Source organism: Rhodnius prolixus, unplaced genomic scaffold (assembly GCF_049639745.1).
Source record: "Rhodnius prolixus isolate KJV_2025 unplaced genomic scaffold, Rpr scaffold_3, whole genome shotgun sequence".
In the NCBI taxonomy this organism is placed as follows: Eukaryota; Metazoa; Arthropoda; class Insecta; order Hemiptera; family Reduviidae; genus Rhodnius; species Rhodnius prolixus.
Window position 1 is genome coordinate 50,838,834 of NW_027411603.1, and position 20,970 is coordinate 50,859,803.

The 20,970-nt window shown below is 30.9% G+C and overlaps 4 protein-coding genes and 1 long non-coding RNA gene across 12 annotated transcripts in view; 4 read left to right on the forward strand and 1 right to left on the reverse strand.

Annotated features, from left to right (window-relative positions):
- The first annotated feature begins 1,460 nt into the window (after nt 1-1,460).
- Nucleotides 1,461-5,226, forward strand: CycA (cyclin A). Of its 3 annotated transcripts, XM_074124221.1 has the most exons (3): nt 1,461-1,618; nt 1,956-2,065; nt 3,237-5,226. In XM_074124221.1, exon 3 carries the CDS (start codon nt 3,241-3,243, stop codon nt 4,507-4,509), a length of 1,269 nt encoding a protein of 422 aa, XP_073980322.1. In that variant the 5' UTR covers nt 1,461-1,618; nt 1,956-2,065; nt 3,237-3,240; the 3' UTR covers nt 4,510-5,226. The 3 variants fall into 3 exon arrangements, with proteins under 3 accessions (XP_073980322.1, XP_073980321.1, XP_073980320.1); XM_074124220.1 differs by lacking the exon at nt 1,956-2,065 and having other exon boundaries at nt 1,466-1,618; XM_074124219.1 differs by lacking the exons at nt 1,461-1,618; nt 1,956-2,065 and adding an exon at nt 2,639-2,798.
- Nucleotides 5,227-7,927: 2,701 nt separating this feature from the next.
- Nucleotides 7,928-14,959, reverse strand: LOC141452261 (uncharacterized). 5 transcript variants are annotated; one of them, XM_074124227.1, is made up of 5 exons: nt 14,805-14,959; nt 14,223-14,276; nt 12,264-12,453; nt 10,632-10,688; nt 7,928-9,432 (listed from the first exon to the last, which is right to left on the reverse strand). In XM_074124227.1, the coding sequence occupies exons 1-5, from the start codon at nt 14,817-14,819 to the stop codon at nt 8,801-8,803; spliced, it is 948 nt and encodes a 315-aa protein (XP_073980328.1). In that variant the 5' UTR covers nt 14,820-14,959; the 3' UTR covers nt 7,928-8,800. The 5 variants fall into 5 exon arrangements, with proteins under 5 accessions (XP_073980328.1, XP_073980327.1, XP_073980329.1 ...); XM_074124226.1 differs by having other exon boundaries at nt 12,261-12,453; XM_074124228.1 differs by lacking the exon at nt 14,805-14,959 and adding an exon at nt 14,435-14,771 and having other exon boundaries at nt 12,261-12,453.
- LOC141452276 (uncharacterized) lies at nt 10,107-12,978 on the forward strand. 2 transcript variants are annotated; one of them, XR_012457308.1, is made up of 3 exons: nt 10,107-10,447; nt 12,221-12,485; nt 12,597-12,978. It is a non-coding gene; the product is annotated as an uncharacterized lncRNA (long non-coding RNA). The 2 variants fall into 2 exon arrangements; XR_012457309.1 differs by having other exon boundaries at nt 10,109-10,447; nt 12,600-12,978.
- A 186-nt stretch (nt 14,960-15,145) lies between the features above and the next one.
- Nucleotides 15,146-20,970, forward strand: part of LOC141452273 (liprin-alpha-2-like) — a 108,170-nt gene continuing 102,345 nt past the window's right edge. The window contains exon 1 of the mRNA XM_074124248.1: nt 15,146-15,800. Within this exon, the coding sequence (XP_073980349.1) occupies nt 15,552-15,800 (249 nt within the window). The 5' untranslated portion in view covers nt 15,146-15,551. The remainder of the gene's footprint in view (nt 15,801-20,970) is intronic.
- Nucleotides 17,406-20,970, forward strand: part of Liprin-alpha (PTPRF interacting protein alpha) — a 213,017-nt gene continuing 209,452 nt past the window's right edge. The window contains exon 1 of the mRNA XM_074124205.1: nt 17,406-17,667. The gene's annotated coding sequence lies outside the window, so the exon portion shown is untranslated. The remainder of the gene's footprint in view (nt 17,668-20,970) is intronic.

Sequence of the window (20,970 nt, forward strand, 5' to 3'; positions counted from 1 at the left end):
CAAGTTCATCTCCACTTCAATCTTTTTTTTTTGCAGTCTCTTTGTAACTTACCAAAACGAGCACAGTGGCTTCTTTTAATTGTGTAAAATATTCGTTTTTTATTCCTTCGGGATAGTGCAAAGGGCCGAACCTAACATGATCACTGCCCTTATTGCCTGTGCTTTCCTGGATTACTTCTCTTCCTGACCTAGACTTGTTTTTGAAATAATAGAAAATTATCCAGGCAATTAAAGTACGGAAGACAGAAATTCATTTGATCAAAAGATTTTTTTAGCTCACTATGTATGATAATTTTTATGTGAGTAAAAATCTTGAAAAATAGCAATATGAAGAAAAGAGGAAAATCAAGGCAACCTAAATAATCTAATATGGCTCCAACCCTATAAGTGTAAGTAAATCGTACGGAACCGATTGAATGTGCGGAATTAGGGTTTAAATTGAAAAAATGAACTCCTGAACACCATTAGCTCAATTGACTCCACTATTAAGTATCTATATACCTAAAAAATATGTGCACTAAGTGTTAATATATTCAGTATTGATTATGGTTACTCTCCAATATTGCTAAGGCTCTGATCTACCATCAGGAAATGGTGTTTTCACTATGCGTCAGTTTTGTTTATGGAGCAGGAGTAAAGGTATCTGCTGAATTAAAAACTTGGTTTCGGAAATATTGTACTGTTTAGAAAGAAAATTTGTACGTTTAGAAGAACATACTTTAATAAATTGGCAGCACAATGTCAAGAAAGAAGGTTTTTAGTCTAAACATTAATGTTTATCTCTTCAGTGTATCGAAAACACCCATTAATTAAATGTGAAATCGACAGTAAAAGAAAATAATCTAGTGAATAAACAATAAAGTGAATAGGTTTGATAAAAAATTGCTGAACTCATCTCATTTGTATTTTTAAAAAAATGTATTACAGTTTCTTTGAATTGACAATTACATATTACAAATTCCTTACCTATATTACAAGTTCCTAGGTAATGTAATTAGAATACTGCAGTAATTCGTAACTTGTTCATTACGACAACGTACAATTTATCTAAAGAATGTAAATTTATCGCACATTTAATTTGTTCACATTTAAATCAGGCTGTTTTCTAATTAGTAATAATAATAATAACAGACTATCAATTTTTAAACTAGTAAAGCTGAACAAATAATAAATAAAAAAATAATAAATCATCAACTAAAGGTCAAATCGGTGTCATCTGTTGCTGCTTGCTGTTAATAACCTCAGTGATTTAAAAGGTTTTAAAAACAAAAACTAAGTAAAGAAATAATTTTATTCTTATATGGTTAATCAGGGATTTAATTTTGCATTAAACATGATTTACTTATTGCTTAAAATGATCAATTGTTGAAAATGAAAGCGTACATTTATTTTTTTAAATAATTTGAATTTGGCGGCTTCATTTGAACAGGTGTTAATGCGCAAGCGTGGATGCCTAACAGCTGAGACTGCTTTGAATTCCTGCGCCCATTTTACTGGCTTTTTCTCCCATAGCTTTAGTCTGGTCTGTGAGTAGCTACGCTGCAATTGAAAAAAACTGAAGGAATTTTATTGAAGTTTAACTTATCTAGGTTTCCTTATTTCTACTAGTAATGATTCGGTAAGCTTAGAGAGATTTATGGTTTTTCTTTTAATTGCATGTCTCATTATTTCAGTAATAATAATAAACAAAAACAGGGTTTGGGTTAAGGGCATGTTGGTCCAAAAAAAGCCGTTACAAGTGGGCAGCATGGCGTACTACAATCACTTTTTTAAAATTTTCAAACAATTTAATATATTTTTACTGAAAAACTGTGAGCTTTTTTCGTATTGTACTTCGTAATTTTATTATTTTTAAAATGTTTTATTAAACTTTGTTTAAATTTTCATTAATATATATATTTTTTAATAGAAATTTAAAATATTTTCAATTATCTTTGTTTTTTCGTGTGGTCTAGGAGAAAAACAGTGTTCAACTAAACAGATATTTAAATTTTCATGACTATCTGCAATTATTGAATAATAAGAAAGATTTAGAATTGATCAGCCAACTTTTACTGAAAACAGGGTAACTATGCAATTTTTTTACTTTCTCTTTTAATTCGGTTTCTTTATTATTTTTTCAGAAGTTTAATTTTATTTTGTTTAAAATAGAAAGCCTTTCTTATTTTGAGCGCTAGTGTGGATTTTCTTTTTGGCAAAAATTAAAACTTACGTGAACGTTTAGTTAGAAATAAATTTTTGTTACAAAGTGTTGGGTTTTTTTTTAATTCGTATTTGTTTGAGAAACTGCTAATCTGAAACTGCTTCTTTTTTTATAAGCCGAGATATGAATAATTTCGGTTAGAGAAGGGAGAAAAACCGGTAAGGTTTTTTTTAACTTAGAAGGGTAGGTGGATGGATATTTGTACTTCCATGTTTACACTTGGCGTTTTTGCAAGTGCTATGTGACATGTTTAAACTTGAAACTCTGCCCTTAATAATTGTTATTTTTTTAGATTTTTTTATCGTTTAAGTATCTTTCTAGTTTTTCTTCAGAGTAGTTTTAAAGTCCATTTTTTAATTTTGAATTCCCTCTTGTTTTCAAATATACTGGATACAAGTCTTAGTAAAATTGAATTCTACTGTTACTTATTTTTACATACTAGACATTTTCTTTCAAAAAGTTTCAACGCTTTTGCTATTTATAAATTTTCATTTTTTAAAATATTTGATATAACTTTTTTTTTTTTATATTTCTGTTTTAATAAATTGAACGTTATTATTGAAGATTGTCTGCAGTATTTGATGAAGTTCAACACGTAGGAAGACTTTTTTAAATTATTATATTAGAGGGAACATATATGTTACATTTATTCCCCTACAATTTTAAATCTATTGACTTTTCCAAATGTTTATGTGCACTTTTTTATTTTATTTTTTTCAGTCTTTTTACCTTTTTTAATATTACAATCGTATAAAATTTTCTGAATTGTGTTGTCACCTAAAATACATGTTTTATGGACGCTTTAACTCGGAAAGGTATTTTTGTTTGTTACGTATTGTGAGTGCTTTTGCTTTCATTACGTTTTAAAACCATAATCGTTACTAACACTAAGGTTTTGGCCAAAAGTGATCACTTGGAACACCGGTCTAAACATACACAATTGAGTTGTTCTCATTGCTTTCACTAAGATGAACAATTATAAATATATATCGTTATCTTAAACTAATTTCTAATATGTACCATTCCATTGCAGGGCCATGGCATCTTTTGCTATTCACCAGGATGAAGAGAATAACGTTCCTAAATTCTGCAAAGCCAAAGAAGCTCTTCGGAATGTGCAGAAAAGAGCCGTTTTGGGTACAATCAATATAAACCATGAATCTACCAATTTTAATTCACAAGGTGATTTAGTTTTAAAGAAAGATGCAGTAGATGCTTCTGCAGTTTCGTCTAAGGCCAGCTGTTGTCCGCCAGCCGAGAATAAACCCTGTAAATCGCTTACCGTTGAAGAGAAGAAAACGGAAATCAGTAATAAATTAACAAAAGAGGTGGTAGGCCGTGGGTTAGAAAATACTAGAAATGGCAGGACTCCACTCAAGGAGATCAAAGAGAATGAAAGGACTTCACTTAAACATCAAAGTCCCATGTCAGTGGATGCTTCACCAAAAGTGTCCGCCAGTGTATCGCTCTCTAGAAATATTTACGCAATCTCTGTAGATCCGTTGTACGTATGTCCGCCATACAATCTGGATATTTATAATTATCTGAAAACATTGGAAACTCAGTTCAAAGCGAAAGCCTACTATATGAAACGACAACCGGATGTGACGTACGCAATGAGGACCATACTTGTAGATTGGTTAGTGGAAGTTGGTGAAGAATACCGGCTTCACAACGAGACATTGTTCATGGCTGTGTCGTTAATCGATAGATTTCTCTCATCGATGGCCGTTGTAAGGACTAAATTACAATTGCTTGGCACATCAGCTATGTTTATCGCTGCAAAGTATGAAGAGATATATCCGCCTGAAGCTTCAGAATTCACCTACATAACAGATGATACTTATACAAAGAAACAACTGTTAAGAATGGAACATCTAGTGCTAAAGGTATTATCATTTGATCTATCTTCGCCAACTGCTTATACGTTTATCTCGCACATATCGGCTGTTTATAGAATTCCAGAGAAGGTTACCTTTCTGGCTATGTACATCGCCGAACTATCCCTGCTAGAAGGTGACCCGTATCTGGAGTACGCACCTTCGGCCTTAGCTTGTGCGTCGTTAATCTTAGCCAATCATTGTTTGGAGCAAACAGATATTTGGCCACAAGCGATTGCTAAATCAACTGGCTATAGCCTACGAACACTTGGCCAATTGATCGCTCATCTGTCCGATACTCATGCAAAATCTTTCACAGCACAACAGCAGGCGAGTCGTGATAAATACAGTCGAGATAAGTACCATTATTCATCTCAAGTACCAGCAAAACGATTAGTTATCAGAGACCAATCAGGTACTTCATGATATTTTCATTAACAAAACTTTATAGCTCCTGTCCCAATTAATTTTTGTTTTTTAATTTCTTATTTGTACATTAACTAACAATTTTTGTTATGACGCAAGTGTTTTTAATTATAAAAAAAAAACACACATGACAGTTTAGGCTTATTTTTCATTGTAACCTATTTATTATAAATATTTTTTTTTTAAACTTCATTTTGTAATTTTAATTGTATAAAAACTATTTGTTTTTGTAATTTTATCATGTACAAAAAACAAAACAAATTGTGATGATTTCTTTTCGAGTTGTTATAAAAAAAGAAAATAAGAAAAAGACTTTACTAAGACATTTATAATAACGGAAGTATCATCTTCAAAAATATTAACAAAATTTTAATGAAAAAAATACTAATACTCAATCCGAATTGTTATTCTAAAATGTATTTTTAGGGACCTGATTTGTGGGAATTTTTTTATAAAAAAAATAAGGTACCTCATCATTTTAAGATATCTATTTAAATATGTTAATTAGCACCGACTATAGCATGCTATCCAAAAATTTATTATTCGCAGTTGTTTTTAATACGTTACAACAACAAAAAAAAAAAGGAAATGATATAAATATGTAAGTTTTAATCAATTACAGCTCACGTAAAAGAAGCAGCGAAAGTATGTTGTGAGAAAAATTTTTGCAGAAAATATGTTCAAATAAATAAAATAAAAAAATATTGCCTTTTTTTTAAGTTTTATTTTATTATTGAACTTCCTAATTTGTATGTTGAACAGTAACTATGAGCTGACCCAAAGAAAAGAACAAAGCAACTCAAACTGAGCACATTATAAAAATCCAGGCCCAAAAAAGAGTAGAGCCACTAAAGATCCTGAAACTCCTAGAACAATTCTATCATGAGGTGGATGGATGTATCCTATATTCCGTGAAATAGATCTGATCTATTATTGGAAAAAGTGCCTTGATAAATCACAGTGTCCAATTTAGAATCCAACCAAGAGACTTGAGTTATTACAAGTCCCTCTTTGCGCCCTCAGTCTGAATTTTTGACAGGCGGCAATCCTTCGAACTCAACCATTAAAAATGAATGAATGAATGCTGTCGTTCATTGGAAGATAGACAGACCTCCTCGTTTGGAGTTAGTGCTTTCAGCACATTGTAAACACTTAACTATTCAATCACATTCAACAAAGATTAGCATAAACCTTTACCTGAGATATATTTTCCTTCACCATGAGTCCTGCAAACTTCAGTATCATCATCTTTAAAAATGATTGTTGGTGCTTTTCCTTTGGTGAGACAAAAATCATTTAAATTTAGACCTTGCATTTAGTGCATGCAAGTAAATGTCTGCATTAATGACAAATGTAAGATACAATTTTTACAAATTGGTGATATTACTGTAACTCACAATTTTACCACGTAATTGTACTATACGAATGACGGGTACAGATTTGTCAAATTCTGCAAATAAAGGATTCAAGACCTTTTTTTTTTTAAGAGAAGTATACTTACTATACATTTGAAAATGCTCAACATTTTAGAGACGAGACAATTCGTAAAAAAAAAATAAACTTTAATAATTGACCCAGCATTATTTCATTACGGGTGCAACAGCCACTTCTGATTTGCCGCAGAACATTTCTTTTAAGGACATCAAGCTTATAGTTAACTTATAATTAAATAATCAACAGGTATCAAATATAGCATAAATCTTTACGAAGATTGTTCAATTTTCACAAAAAGCAAGATTTTATATTACTCTTTCCACTTATCATTTTACAGTTCGTTCAGTAACCATAAAATAAAATCTGAAACTTATATTTCTCGCATCTACATTGATTATTCCTTAGCAATTTTTTTTTTTTTTTTACCTCCAAATTTGGGATACCATCGAGCACTGGCCTTGATATTGGTTGTCAGAGAGCAGAAATATCAATATTTTTTTTATCGAACTGGAAAAGAATACATAATTTTAGTTTCACAATAGTTTGCATATTTATCTGATGTAATAAGAACAAATCAACCCAGATTTGATTCGAAAATATATCATATATTCTGAATATATAATATAGAAAATATATATTCTGGTCAAGCTAAGAGAAAATCCTACAATATTTTAATTATAATTCAAAATTAGGGTAACTCAGTTTGTACATCTGCCGCATTAGTTACTAGTAAACATGACTTTACACTGTCTTTACCAGACTAAAAGCGAATTCCAAATAGTGTTATATAATTTGCAAATTTACATCCAAATTTTAGCTACAATAGTTTTATACCAACTTTCCGGCCAACCTATGCAAAATTCCTTATTACTCACAATTAATTTTGCAATATTAACTCCCAAATAGGGGTACCCTATATGTAAAACCCAAACCCTGGCACAGTTATTAATAGTATGAATCCAAAATCTCATTCATTCCGGTCAAATCACTCGAGAATTCCCATATTTATCAATTAATTTTGCAAATGAAACTTCAAATTCGGGCTACTCTGTGAGTATATTCCACTTCTGGCTTAGTAATTAATATACTTAAGTTGAAATGTCCATCTTTCCAAACAAATTTGACGTGAATTCCTTAATTTTCCATTAATTTTCCCATTTGTAACTGAAAAAATCAGGCAACCCTTTGTATACATTCTACTTCAAGCTTAATTAATTTATTCCCACAGAACAGAAATCTCGAATCATCCGATGAAACTAGATAGGAATCCCTAAAAAAACTAAATTTGAAGCAATTCCAACTTCTGCACTCTGCACGGCTATAAATGGAACTAGATATTGTTTAGAAAGTAAACATTTTATTTTTTTTTAAATAATTTCCATAATTTGGAAAACAAAAATAGTAATTAATAAAAATAACCTCAGTAGTTGTAAATAGCTTAGTAATTCTAAATAGTTACAAATATCGTAGCAAGGGTTAGCCTAAATAAATAGATATTAAAAAAATTTAAATACAAAATAGCTAAAGACTAATATGATACTAAGCCATAAATGAAACTAATAATTGAAATAAAAGAAAACAAAGTACAAGAAATTCTCAAAACGAAAAAACATTTAAAGAACAGACAGCTGAAGTAGGAAATACGATGAAACTAAAACAATTTCGCAGGGGCTAAAAATTGCTGAGGTTTTGTTGTTTTACAATGAAGAAAAATGGATATAGATCAGAAAATCTCTTAAGGAGATTAGTAAGCATTCTGCGGATGATCCTATTGTCTCTTTCCGAATTCAAACGATATTAAATGCGTCCAATTGTAACATTTTCAAATTTACATGCTGAAATCGAAAGAGGTTATGAAGCTTTTTACCGATTGGAAAATGACAAAAAATGAAAATTTATTTTTCTATTACAAAATTTACTATGAGATTTTAAAGAAAAACTGGGTTATTAGGCAGTGAAAGAATTATAATAATCATGATTCATATTCTTCAAATTGATGTTCATTTTTATTGCTACTTTTAACACTAACATCCTTCAACATTTTAAATAAATAAATAGATTTAAAACAAAAAAAAGGTTTTTATTCTAACATTTTATTACTTATCTTCTAGTTATGTACAATATAAATAACATGAAACACAGGTATTTTAAATAAATTAACAATAATTAACACTTTAGTCTTATAAATTAAGTTTTTTAAAGATACTTTTCTCTAAATATTGGCACATTAACATTCTATAAAGGGTACATATTAATTATTATATACGGAGGACATATGTAAACAAGTAGAAGTTGCGAAGTAAAGAAAAAAAGTTGAATTATACAATAAATAATCAAATAATACTTAAACATTTTCAATTCTACATTTTATTTTTTTTTTAACAGTTTTCTATATTTACGATTTGGGGCAAAAATTTCGCAACTGACCGGGTAAAACAGTGAAGCAAATAGAGTTCATAATGAATTTTTTTTAGAGAGCTTAAAATTTTTAAAAAAATTCACAGTTAAATTTAAAAAAATAAACTTGATTTAGCTTTGAATTTAAATACGTGGCCATGATATGTTTTATTGTTTTTAAGTAGGTAAAATTTCAAAGTCAATTACGCTAAACTTAGCGTTAAATTTAGCTTGAGGCTCTCATGGAGAGTGAATACAAAAAAACATGTGAGATTCCAAATTCTATTAGGAGCCAAAATTTTGTATATTAAGAAGAATTTTACTCCTGAACGAAAAAAAGAAAATTGAATCAATGGATGAGAAGATCTCACTTATTTAGGAGTTATTTACATTTTTGTTGAATTTTGGAATGCATAAAATAATTCAGACTTATTATCTAATAATTAAACTTACATTTCTACTATTCCAAAGCTGAATCTAGTTGAACGTTTCTTTTTAGTAATTCATTTTTAATAAAATTACTAAAAATTTTATAAGCATCATCAAATATATCATTTATAATAACTTTATGGAAGTTGCCTCCAATTTCCCCATAATCCATTTCTTGTTTAGCTCGATTCAATCTTCTATTTAAACTGTCTTCAGTTTCGGTGCCTCTTGCACGCAAACGTTTTTCCAGTTCGGCCATGGACGGTGGCTTGATGAACAATAGTATTGGATCTAGATCCGTCTGTTTTACCTGTTTCACGCCTTCCATCTCTATATCAAGTATACAGACTTTACCAGTTCTGCACACCTGACGTACTGAATTAAAACTGGTACCATAAGTATGGCCAGAGAATGTGGCCGTCTCCAAGAATTCACCTCTATCAATGGCTAACCTCATATCTTCTGGCGTGGTAAAATAATAATGCTCACCGTGTACTTCTCCGTATCTAGGTTTTCTAGTTGTATGTGAAACGGAGAAACCAAATTTCGATGGATACTCCTTGAAGAGACGTTCGATGAGCGATGATTTACCAGAACCTGATGGGCCACAGATTACCAACACTTTATAGTCTTCACCGCCGCCAACTAATTTCAGTTTTGGATCTGAAAACGGACAAGTAGAAAATCTTGTTTATAGAAAAAGCATACTACCAAAGATTGTATTTATTATTATATCTAAAAACTTATAGAATATTCTTTAAACATTTCTCCCATTCCGTTTGCTAAGTCTTGTTTAATTTTCCGTTCCTTCAAACACAAACTTTTACTACTTCTTTAAAGACTGGATAACCATCCACGTATTTGAGATGACAATACTGAAAACTTTTCAATGTTTCCACAAGCTTTGAGACTGTCAACTTCAGATAAATTACACTGTTGAAGTAGTGTTTCCCTATACGATTTCAAGGTGTGTAAAGAATTAATTGTGACTCAAATATTCGGAGAAGATTTATGAGTTAGAATTTTGTGAATGGGAGTAAGAGAGAATCTGTTGTGAGTTTCCACACCAGTCTTTTATTAACTCACAGTATTATATCTTATAATCCCCTGAAGATGGCAGACAAAGCTTGACGAAATGTCGCAAAACAATAAAAAAAATTTAAGTTTTTTACTGAATGTGTTCTATTCCCCCCCCCCAAACGACCGAAGGTCAACCAATTTTTAAGAAACTATTAGTTCAACGGCTAACAATATCTATTCTAGTACATTCTATGAAAGTAAAAAAGGCATGTGCTACAGACTGGTGCAACCAAAAACAAATGTAAAGTAGCAGTTGAATGATAGTTCTGTCAAGGTTGGCTATAAAAGTCAAAACAGCTGCAGAAAGTCAATCAGGATATAATCAGGATAATATCGATAAGGATCAGAATAATCGATACAAATCGAATTGAGGCAGGTTTCTCAGTGGTTTTACTAAAAAGGTAAAGGTTCATATATTATGTCAGTTTGTTGTGTCAGAAAAAATGAAAACGACTGCTTGTGGAGAGTACACTATTTGAATGTCCAACTTAACATTAACATCTTGACTCCTAAACAAATTAGGCCTACAAGATCCTTATAAAGATACTTAGTTACAAGAATTTGACGCTGGAGATTTTGGAAGTCTTTCAGAGAAGATGTAAGCCAAATTCAATAATAATCTATTAATATTGTTTCATTATAACCTCTAAAGTAACTTATCCAAAGAATAAATTTATTCAAATTGAATTTGGTTATTATTATTATTATTATTTTAACTGGCAACGATTAAATCAAAAGATTTGAACAATAAACTCTGTTCGTCTTAAAGCAAAGCCACTCACCTTTTGGAACATCATTTGATTTCACAGTATCAATCTCCTTGAACTTTGTGTTAATATCTGGAAAATATGAAAAATTAAATAAATAATGAGAAAAAATCAAATTTTGAACAATAAAAACAAAAGATGTATTAATAAAGGAAGGTGTACGTCATAAAGAGGAAGGAAGTTTTACGAGGTTGTCAAAAAAAATAAAAAAAAGACGTAGTGGTATTTTTATAAATATATAAAAAAATTTAAATCATATTTAAGTTTTTTTAAGGCAAATATACAAATTTTATTAGTTGCAAATTAGAGATTTATCCACAAGTGATTGACAATGCAACTTAACTTGAATATGAGATTTATTAAGAGTTGCTAAACGTCTCCCCAAGGAACAGAACTTCCTCGTCCTTTCCAGCTCTTTTAGGGGGGGGAGAGAGAAATTGATACATTTGTATGTGTGACAAATGGGACCCATTTTACCACAAATTAACCAGACACTGCAATTGCAATTATGGACCATTTGTAAATATCAAAACTGAAAACTATTTCTCGAACGTTCTTCGAGATGGAATCACAGAGAATGTAAGAATTAATCTTTTCTACCTTTACCAACCATTCGAGAAACTGATATACTATTCTTCAATTCTAGATCTTTCTTTATTCGATTCCAACTTCTTCAATTTAATTTAATTCAATCGTTGCTTTAAACAGTTTCACTTCCTTCTTTTTAATACACATTATTTACCAATTATTAAAAAGAAGTTTTGAACTGATTAGGATATCTTTAACTGTTTTTTGTTCAGAAATTGTGGTTAGATCCGCAGTGTTAGATAATATCGTTGATTTTAACCGCATGATTATTGTATACAATCAACAGTTTCAGAGATTCATCCATCAACAGTGATAGATTATTACGTTTGGTGTCCAAGAATTCACTCTACACTTGATGACATAAGTGAAGTCAAATCCACCACAATAAACTGATTGATCTACCTCTCATGATGAATGTAAATCTGAAACATTGTCAGGTAGACAATGAACATGCATGGATATGACGGAAAAAAGAACGAACGGTATCTTCTAAACTATTTTTAGAGATTTTTCCATTAAATTTTGTGGCCTATTGCTGATGGGCCTCCACAAATACTGCAGAAAAAGTTAATCATGACATTATTTCAAAGGTTCATCAAGGCTGGCTACCGTATACTGGAGGAATTACAAAAATCCTTCCATACTTAGCCCCGAAACAAAGTGAGGAGCTAAGAAAGTTCCACAATAGAGATTCTTAGGTTTCCGGTGACCAACTCCTATCTTTTCTAAAAGGTTCTAAAAACAGAAGACCTTCCACTAGCTGGGATACCTGAGCTTTAAAGATGGATACTTAAAAGTTTTTAAAGATTCTTGTTTCGTGTTAGATCATTTAAGAAAAATAAAATAAAGAAAGAAAGAAAAGATACATCTATATAGTATAGTACACTATACACAGTATAGATAAAAAAAATCTTATCTTAGACTTTGTTTTGTGTGTGAACATCTAGTTAATTATTTTTTTTTAATCAGCTGATATTATTAACATAAAAGGGGCCTAAAGTTATTTATTTATTTAGAAAAAATTATGGCCAGAGGAATAGAAAGGACTATTAGTACCACATTTCTTGAATAAACAGAGGGCTAGGAGTTGCAGCTGAATTCTGCAGGACACACTTGCAACACCGTCCCTCCGTAGCAGATGCCTCTGTATGTTTTGTGTGCAGAAATTGTTCTGCATTCCGTTTCTCGAAATTATGTAGTAATAGTGGTACGATGAGTCCCCGGAAGGGACATGTTTGCTGGCCAGCACCTGTTCAAAACAAATCATTATCAGGATATAAGGTAGGATTTGTTTGTTTTACTCAGTGTTCTAGATTTTTTTTTAATTTTTTTTTTTAGCAGAAACGATTTATTTATATAATCTTTTCCTTTTTTTATTTTGTAACTACTAAGAAGATGTTACTTTCTTAATGGAAGGAAAAGCGATCAAGGCAAAGTACAATCAAAGATAAGTTTTAAAGCTAAAAGGGTTGCAGTATTTAGGACGATCTTCTCAATGAAGAATGAAAACTATGCTAAGTTTCAAAAGACTGTCGATAGGCTGTACCTAATGCTTCAGCACATTCGCCAAAATGTTTTGATGCAGTGATAACAGCAGCTATTAGAAGACTACTTTTTAAAAAGAAAAGTTAACTAATATAAACAATGAATGTTTGGCAAGAATTAAAAAGCAAAATGAATTGATAATTCTTATTATTTTACAACACATTAATTACTTGTAAAAAACTTACTATAGTTAGGTAAATGTAATGCTAGATAAATTCAAAGATAGTTCTTCATTGTCTTTAGGAAGAAGACGTTAATTTAAATGGAAGAATCTCCTTCCTAGATTCTCCTCGAAATATGGAATAGATTTGACAAACTTCCTGCAAGAGTTTCTTCGAAAACTATCAACAATCTTGCGAGAGAATTCATCGTAGCAGCTCAGGATCTGTTGGCGCCCAATAGCAGCTCCTGGGTGTATTGTTTGAATGTTAGGGGGTTTTAGTAAAAGTAGTGTTTTCTGTTTCTAAGGAGAAGCGACTGGACTACATCCTCTGCGAGATTAGTGATGCCAATTCACACAGATTAATAAAAGATGAAAAGAAGAATTCTACAGGCGCTAATTTTTAAAGTAATAAAGTTTATTCCTTTTTTTTTAAAAAAAAAAAATATTTTTAACTATTTATTGAAAAATAAAACCAGGACATCAGATGACCCGAAGAATTAAATACCGAGATAACCTGACAAATCCTGGACGTCTGATCAAATGAAAGAAAAAACTGAAGTCCTACTTTTAGTAAGAGAAATGGATGTTCACATTAAAGAGTATTCTTAAGTGGTATTTTACTTTTTTTGAGGTGACGTCTAAACTATACTTAAGCCGAAACAGATCAGATGAAGACAAACAAATGTCCTTTTGTCGAAAAATGTAGTTTCCATTGCTGCAAGCAGTCCTAAAAAGGGTAGTTTTCTTATCGTAAGTGTTAGTAAAATTTTTGGAAAAGATAAAATGCCAGAAGAGGCCAAATCTGGTGAGTGGGGATGTGCAGTCAAGGGTTTTTTTTTAATTGAACGCACATGGAACTTATATTTTTTCATCTTTAGATGAAATTAGATGATGCTGATTGTTATTTAAAATTAAAATTATTTGAAAATGAAGCCATTAAGAAAAAAAAAACTTTCAGAGAGAACTTCCAGACAATTCCAGATTCCAGAAGACTACTTTGAAGAGGGGACAGACTACATCCTGGTAAGAAATGCCTGTCAATTTTTTAAAAATAATGTTTAACTTCTTAAAAAGTCAGATTTCTTTACATGTTATTAAATTAAATTTATCGAACCATTTTTACTCTGTAAAAGCTACAAAGAAAATATAATTAAGATTCTAACGTTCTGAGAGAATAAACAAATTTAATTCTAATAAATGAACTCATAAATAAATCCAGGAATATGCAACACCCACTTAGATTCAGACAGAAGCTGATAAACCTAGTAAACATTAGAAATAGCATATCATAGAAATACAGAAAAACTTACCAGCTTCTTCGCTGCATGACTTAGACATCGTTTCAGCATCATCCAACTTACTGCCTGAAACCAATACAAAGTATGAGTAATACCAAAAGTTTGCTGAATCCTTTTTCTAATTTAAATTTGCTTACTGCAGAACTTAATATGCAATAGAATAAAAGAAGTATGTAACAACAACTTGTCTGTAATTCATACAATATAGATACTAAAAACCTCACATAAACTGGCTAGGATGAATACATGTTCTCTCCTGGGATAATTTAAAAAATTCAAAATTATTTAAAATTTTGCAGTTTTATGGAAAAATTAAGGTTCTTTATGGGCTAAGCTTCTTCATAAAACTGTTTACACCGTAGCTAGAAAAACTCCTAGAGTGATAGGTTACGTTAATACATTTTCTTCAAATTATAAAAGCATGAAATTTCTAATGAATCTATATAATTTAGTAATCAATTGTCTCATTAGTTTTCTTAAAAAAACACAAACTTTGGGAGCTTATCATATGTGGAAAAATGTGGTGCTAGACACTGAATTAAGTAAGAAATTTGTATGATTTTTTTTACAATTTTATATAAAGCAAGTAATTACCGGCTGAAGGATCATCACTACTGCTCATTTCTAATTCACTACCAAGGTCTTCACTTATGTAATACGTAAAAATTAATACCGAAATGTCACCAGCTCTATAAAACCTTTTTTTGTTTATGTTGACAGTGTTGCCTGTCAAATCTGATGAAGCAAACGTGTGAAATAAGAAAAAAAAAAATTAATTGTTTATTTAAAGTAACGTTTATTTTTAAATTAAGTTTAAAAAAATTAGAGATATTAAAATGTTAAAAATTAGAATTAATAAAAATTTATTTCTAAAAAAAATAATTCAAATTAGCGAAAAAGGAGGGCTATCTAAATCCCACCCAGACTGACGTCACTATCCAAGATGGATACCGGGCCTGTATAGGCTAGTAGCTCACTGAAGGGAGTAGGAATTTGTAGGTGTGTCTTTTAGGCTCTCTCACAGATATAATGTCGTTTCATTCGATTTTTTATTCAGTTCTGGGTGTTAAGTGTACGGGCGCGAATGTGCCGTGTACAACGCGCGTACTGTTCGCGGGTTTTCGTTGTGCGTTTATAGTTTAAAATGATGAGTTAATGTATATATATTTTTTAAAAAAAGTTCGTCCAGAAAAGAGTTTACTTGAAAGGCAGTCTTATTTTTTTCTTTTAGTAATATATGATTTGGTTTAAATGCCCGCTTTGAAAATTGTTCAGTAGTTTTTTCGTTTTCTTTTTTTTTTGTCGCCGCGCTTTTTGATCCTATTTGGTTACTCGTTCAAAATGTGGAACATGATGTGTGATGTGATGCCGACCATATCGGAGGACAGCATCAGTCAACGTAGCTCCCAGTTCTCCGGTGAGGATGCAAATTTTGAACAGCTAATGGTTACTATGTTGGATGAAAGGGACAAATTAATGGATAGCCTACGTGAAACCCAGGAACGTCTATCAGAAACTGAAGCTAAACTATCAGAAGTGGAAAAAGAAAGGGATTCCCTACAGAGACAGATTTCGGCTACCCAACCTCAGGTGAGCTTGATTTACTACGAGAATCTTACTATCACCATTCACAGACATACGCGCGCCTCACAAACTAACCGCTCACAAAGACATAAGGGGCACACTAAAACGCCCCACTCTGTCTATTGCAGGCCGGTTTGCAGCTTTATTGATTCATACCCTTTTAAAGCTCTTAAAAACTTTTGTACTTCTTAACTGTGTATTGTTTTAGAATACAATAGCCTAAAAAAAAAAGCTGTATTAGTTTTGCATTTGAGGAAAGTAATTTGTCCATTTTAGTTAACCACCTAGCCCCCGCCTAGCCTATAAGGGTTGAACATCCCCATGATGCTCCTATAGCTAATTTTAAGGGTTAATCTTCTTGAAAAATACCCTAGTTACGCATCACTTTTTCAAATTAACACCTTAAACTCCAACTCAAACCTTAATTTCACATTACTTTAATAAAAACCCACAAAATTTCTAAACAATTACATCCTATAACCAACTTTTAGGTTAGGGTGATTTAAAGATAAACTGGTTTAATATCCATTCCTTTTTTCCACAATTTATTACCCAGTTGTAACCTCTTAAGACATTGTGTTATATTTCTTATCATTTTACTGATAAGCCGAGAGGGATTAACTTGTTAGTTTTATTTATTTATTATTTGTATGTAGTTTGTGACCTCTTTGCCAACAGATGTAACTGTAATGCTGTTTTAGGTCCCCCCCGCGAATTCATAAAAAAATTTAAGGGCCTAACCTAGCTTTTCCTTACCTTATTACCCAAAAATAATTTATTAGGTCTGTTCTGTTAAAATAAATTAGAAAGTACGTTATCATAAATTTGTTTTTATTTATTACATTAAATAACCTGGTGAAATGAATCTAACAAATAAACAGTCAAAAGAAAATACGATTTCTATTACTTTAAATTTACCCTCTTAAGTATTATTTTGGTTATTTTTTTTTTGGAATACATCATTACTGTCTTGCGCTGTGACTTGGTATAGACTAAAATCACGCCATTTTTCCTATAATAAAATGGGGCAGAACTAAGGCTTTTACAATTTTTTTTTTTTTTTACACCCTAATTTCATTTATTTTTGCCCAATTTCTGCGAGTCACCCAAAAAACAATCTTTTGTAAAGTTGGTATTTTATTTTTAAGAATGAACAACCCCAACGATAAAAAAGCAAAACAATTTTCATCTATCTTCTTCCTTTTTAATAATTCTTACGAATTGAACCAAAAAAATATTGATTTATTTATTGGATAAGTGAAAAAAATATACTAGATAATAGATCTTAACAAGTTTTTGAATAAACTTACTTTATTAAAAAACAAAAAATATAAGACAGTATCTCGATGACCATTTCTGATTTAAACTTTAAAATTCTGACCTATGTTTCTTAGATTCTACAGATTTCGTAAGCATTTTATAGCTAAATGTTTTCAAATAACTGTGCTTTGTTGTGATTTGTTAGTAGTGAGTTTATTAACCTAAATTATATTTTAAGGGTAGGTTTTTTTAAAAATTCTATCTGCTATTAAGTTGTTATTAGACTTCTGTGTTTTTAGAGTTAAGAATTAAGTTGTTATTGATATTAGTACCAAGAAATTGACAGCAATTATTTTATTTAAATCGAATCGATTTGTAGTAAATCGATTAATACAATTGTTTTCCTCAACAGCTGGTCTGTTATCAGTTTTTTTTCTTCTTTCTTACTTCTTGATAGCATTTACTTAGGTTAGTTTAGTGCTAACTGATGGAAAAAAAATTAATGCTATTTCTTATTTAATTATTTTTAAAATGTGAAGTTTCGATTGTGAGTGAATATATTAGTTTTCTTTGATTGGCCTGTAAATGCAGGAACCTCTTTGCATCGACTAAGGTATTGTTTACTGTTTTTTTTTTTGTTTTCTTATTATTAATTTTTGGTGGAATATTTCCAATTTTGGTTTTGTTTTTTTTAAGGTTCTCTCTTAGCATGAGTCTACCTTGTATAGCCCCTCTTTTATTTTTTGTTACAGCAAGTAGTTTTAAATAATTAAAATACACTTCGGGTTACTTTGCTCCATTTTAATTTTTATTTAAAGTACATGTATTTATTATGCTGGGACTGTTTTAAGTCCTGCATTTAGGATATTTTTGTTACACTTGAACTTAAAATAAACACTTAATATATAACTCCAGTGCATATAGTTTCCGATCAAATTAAGTTAAACTAACCTATACATTATAACTTATAATTGGACATCTCTTGAACACTGAAGTTTATCCCTCCTGTATCTTAACAACTTGGGATGATTTATCTTCCTCTTAATATCATTAATATTCTTGCTGATCCCTTTTTTTTTTTTTGTCAATGTTTATCCACGACTTTTTTTTTGGACTTGTTTTTTTTAGTCCACTACAGGTACTTAGTAGTACTACTAAGCTACTTACTTTTAAATGTTGTTTTTCTTAAAACTTGGTCAGAAAGGAGAATTTTTTTAGCATTTAATCTCTGGTGTTGTTGCACATATGTACGTATCTAGTTATAGGTGGACCAAGTACTCTGAATATTCTAATTCTAAATGGCGCTTAGTATTGCACACATTTGAAACTACAAAATTTATTAAAGAGGATAAGTTTATTACTGATTTTAGTTTTACCTATTTTTGGTAAATTTGTCAACCTAGAGATTTATACTAAATAATTAACAATTAATTTCATACTTAAAAATGGTACTTTAAAATTGGTTTTGTGACATTATAACTGGTTTAAAATCTGTGTTAAACTTAAAGAATTGTCACAACTATAGAATTTCATTTTACAACACTTTCTATGTTGCGTTTCGAATTAATCAGAGAAACAGACTTAGCCACATAAAGTTCCGTAAACGGAAGTAGCAACTTACTGAAATGGAATTTTACATTCACTGGTTTCAGTTTATTCATTTAAGGATGATTGTTATTGTTTTATTCTCTTAATGCATTAATTTTTAGATCCACAACAGTTATTTGGTATATTCTCCTAGAATAGTGAGATGGTGGTTATTATTAATTTTTTTTTCCAAGATGGTGGATTCTTTTTTTATGCATTTTTTTTGACGATCAACCCTTTTAATAGTGAGTCTCTCTTGAGCCCCTTGTTTTACGAGCTGTTAATTGAGTGGCTCAAATTGAGAATTTGAAGTAAACAGCGTGGCTGAAAGTGGTAATTTCCTGAAGGATTATTTTAGTTTCCTGTTTTTTTTATAAAAAACTTAATCATTATAGCTAAGGTTTTTATAAGTACCTTTATGTAACTTTTTTTTTTTCCTCAGCAAAAATTCAGTTTAGGGCTTTTTAAGGAAGGAATATCGATTAAATTTTTTTGATAAAATTGAGGTTTTGATGAATATTTTCTAACCGAAAGTGTGAATCTTTTAAGCAGTTTTTAAGTTTTACCAGTTTTTAAGCCTCCAATTTCTAGAATCAAATTCTAAAGTACCTACAAAATTATTAGTTTTGAAATTCTTTTTCATCTAAACAGCTTTAAGTGGGGTTCTTGAAAGCACAAGCGGTTCTAGAAAGTCTTTTTCATCATGAAAGAATTCAAGGTTTTAGAGGATTGATTGCAGCAAAAGAGAAAGCCTTAGGTTTTCAAATGATCTTGTTCCTCTCTCTCTCTCTCTATTTCAGTTTATATTTTATTTATTTATTTTACTTTATTGTCTTTATTTATTTATATATTCATAAATATACAATAAGACTCAGTTACGTGGTACCCCTCACCCTTCCACATTCTCTACCACTACACTGATCCCGACCTTTGTTAGTTTTCATTTATTTTCTGTTTATTAAGACTTGGCTACTTCATTAGTTTTTAAGGAAGATTGCGTGTCCATCTTGCAGCAATCTTTGCGTGCGACCCTTAGGGCTCAGTTGCCTTCCCTTTAGTTTAGCCATCGCTCACTCATTTCTTTACGAATATTCACTAGATTATAAGGAAGAATTAGATTTTTAGTCGAAGAAATAAATAAATTAAATTTACAGTGGCAAATTCAAGAAATAGGTTTGGGAATTGAACCTTAAATGTAAATGTGAAAATTTGTGATTTTAACTGAACAAAAAAAAATGCATTTATTGCATTTATGCACCTAGTCTCTTATTTAGTTTAATGCATTTTTCTAACATTTTCCCGCAATGCATATTCCCCCTATCCCTGACTGGAGGGTGCAATGTTCTCGAATTCTATCAGTTCTTTATTTAACACAAAAGCAGCTATATGGATTTCCCTTAGATTTTGCTAAACAAGTTTGTGAAGTCAAAGAATACCAAATCTGTTGAAGAACAGGATGCTGGAAATTTCGAGCAATCAATCCGGGGCTAAAGCACGTTTTCTTCCTCTTGCAATCCAGGTCTCTTCACGCGAATTGGTTCATCCAGTTGGTGCAGAAGAGAGACTGGCGTTGTTGTTGATTACCCTAAGAAAAAAGGTAATCAGTTCCAAAAAAAAAAAAAAAATCCCCGAAATACCGGAAATCATTCCCTTTTTCAAGACTTTATTTTTGTTCATACCGTTCTCCTACAAACTTATTTTCATAATCGATTTGGGAAATTTTGTTACAATCGCATTGCTCTAAAAATAAAAAAATAAAAAGGGAAAAACAAAGAGACAAAAAGTTGGTTTGGTTGGTAGTACTTCCTGTTTAGTGCTGTTCGCCGAGTGGGTGGTAGCAGCTAGGCTATAACTGTAGCTAGGTTATAACAGTGTTGAATAGAGTTCACAGGTCAAGCCCCATATTCTACTGCGATTCGATTTTCATAGAGTCGATCATTTGCCCAAACGGGTATTCCCCTCTCCCACTCTATCTAATGTCAATGTTGTTTTGTTTTGTTAGTTTATGTGTTTGTATGTGCGTTGTTGTACGAGGTTAGCAATAAATAAGTTGACTTTGTCGTGTATTCCGATAATGAATGTGTTTTGTACCGAGAATTCTAAGTACCAATCAAAGACCACCAGTGCTAATAAATTTGGAGTTGTAGAAATTTATTTTCGATAAAACAGGATTTACGGATTTATGGTTTTATTCAGGATTTGAAGTAACGGATTTGACGATTCTTTTTAAAAAAAATGCCAAATTATTTTTACTGACGCATCAACCTTTGAATTTCGAAGGAAACCCGAGCAAAAGTTTTTCCCACGGATTTTTTACGTTTAGGATTTT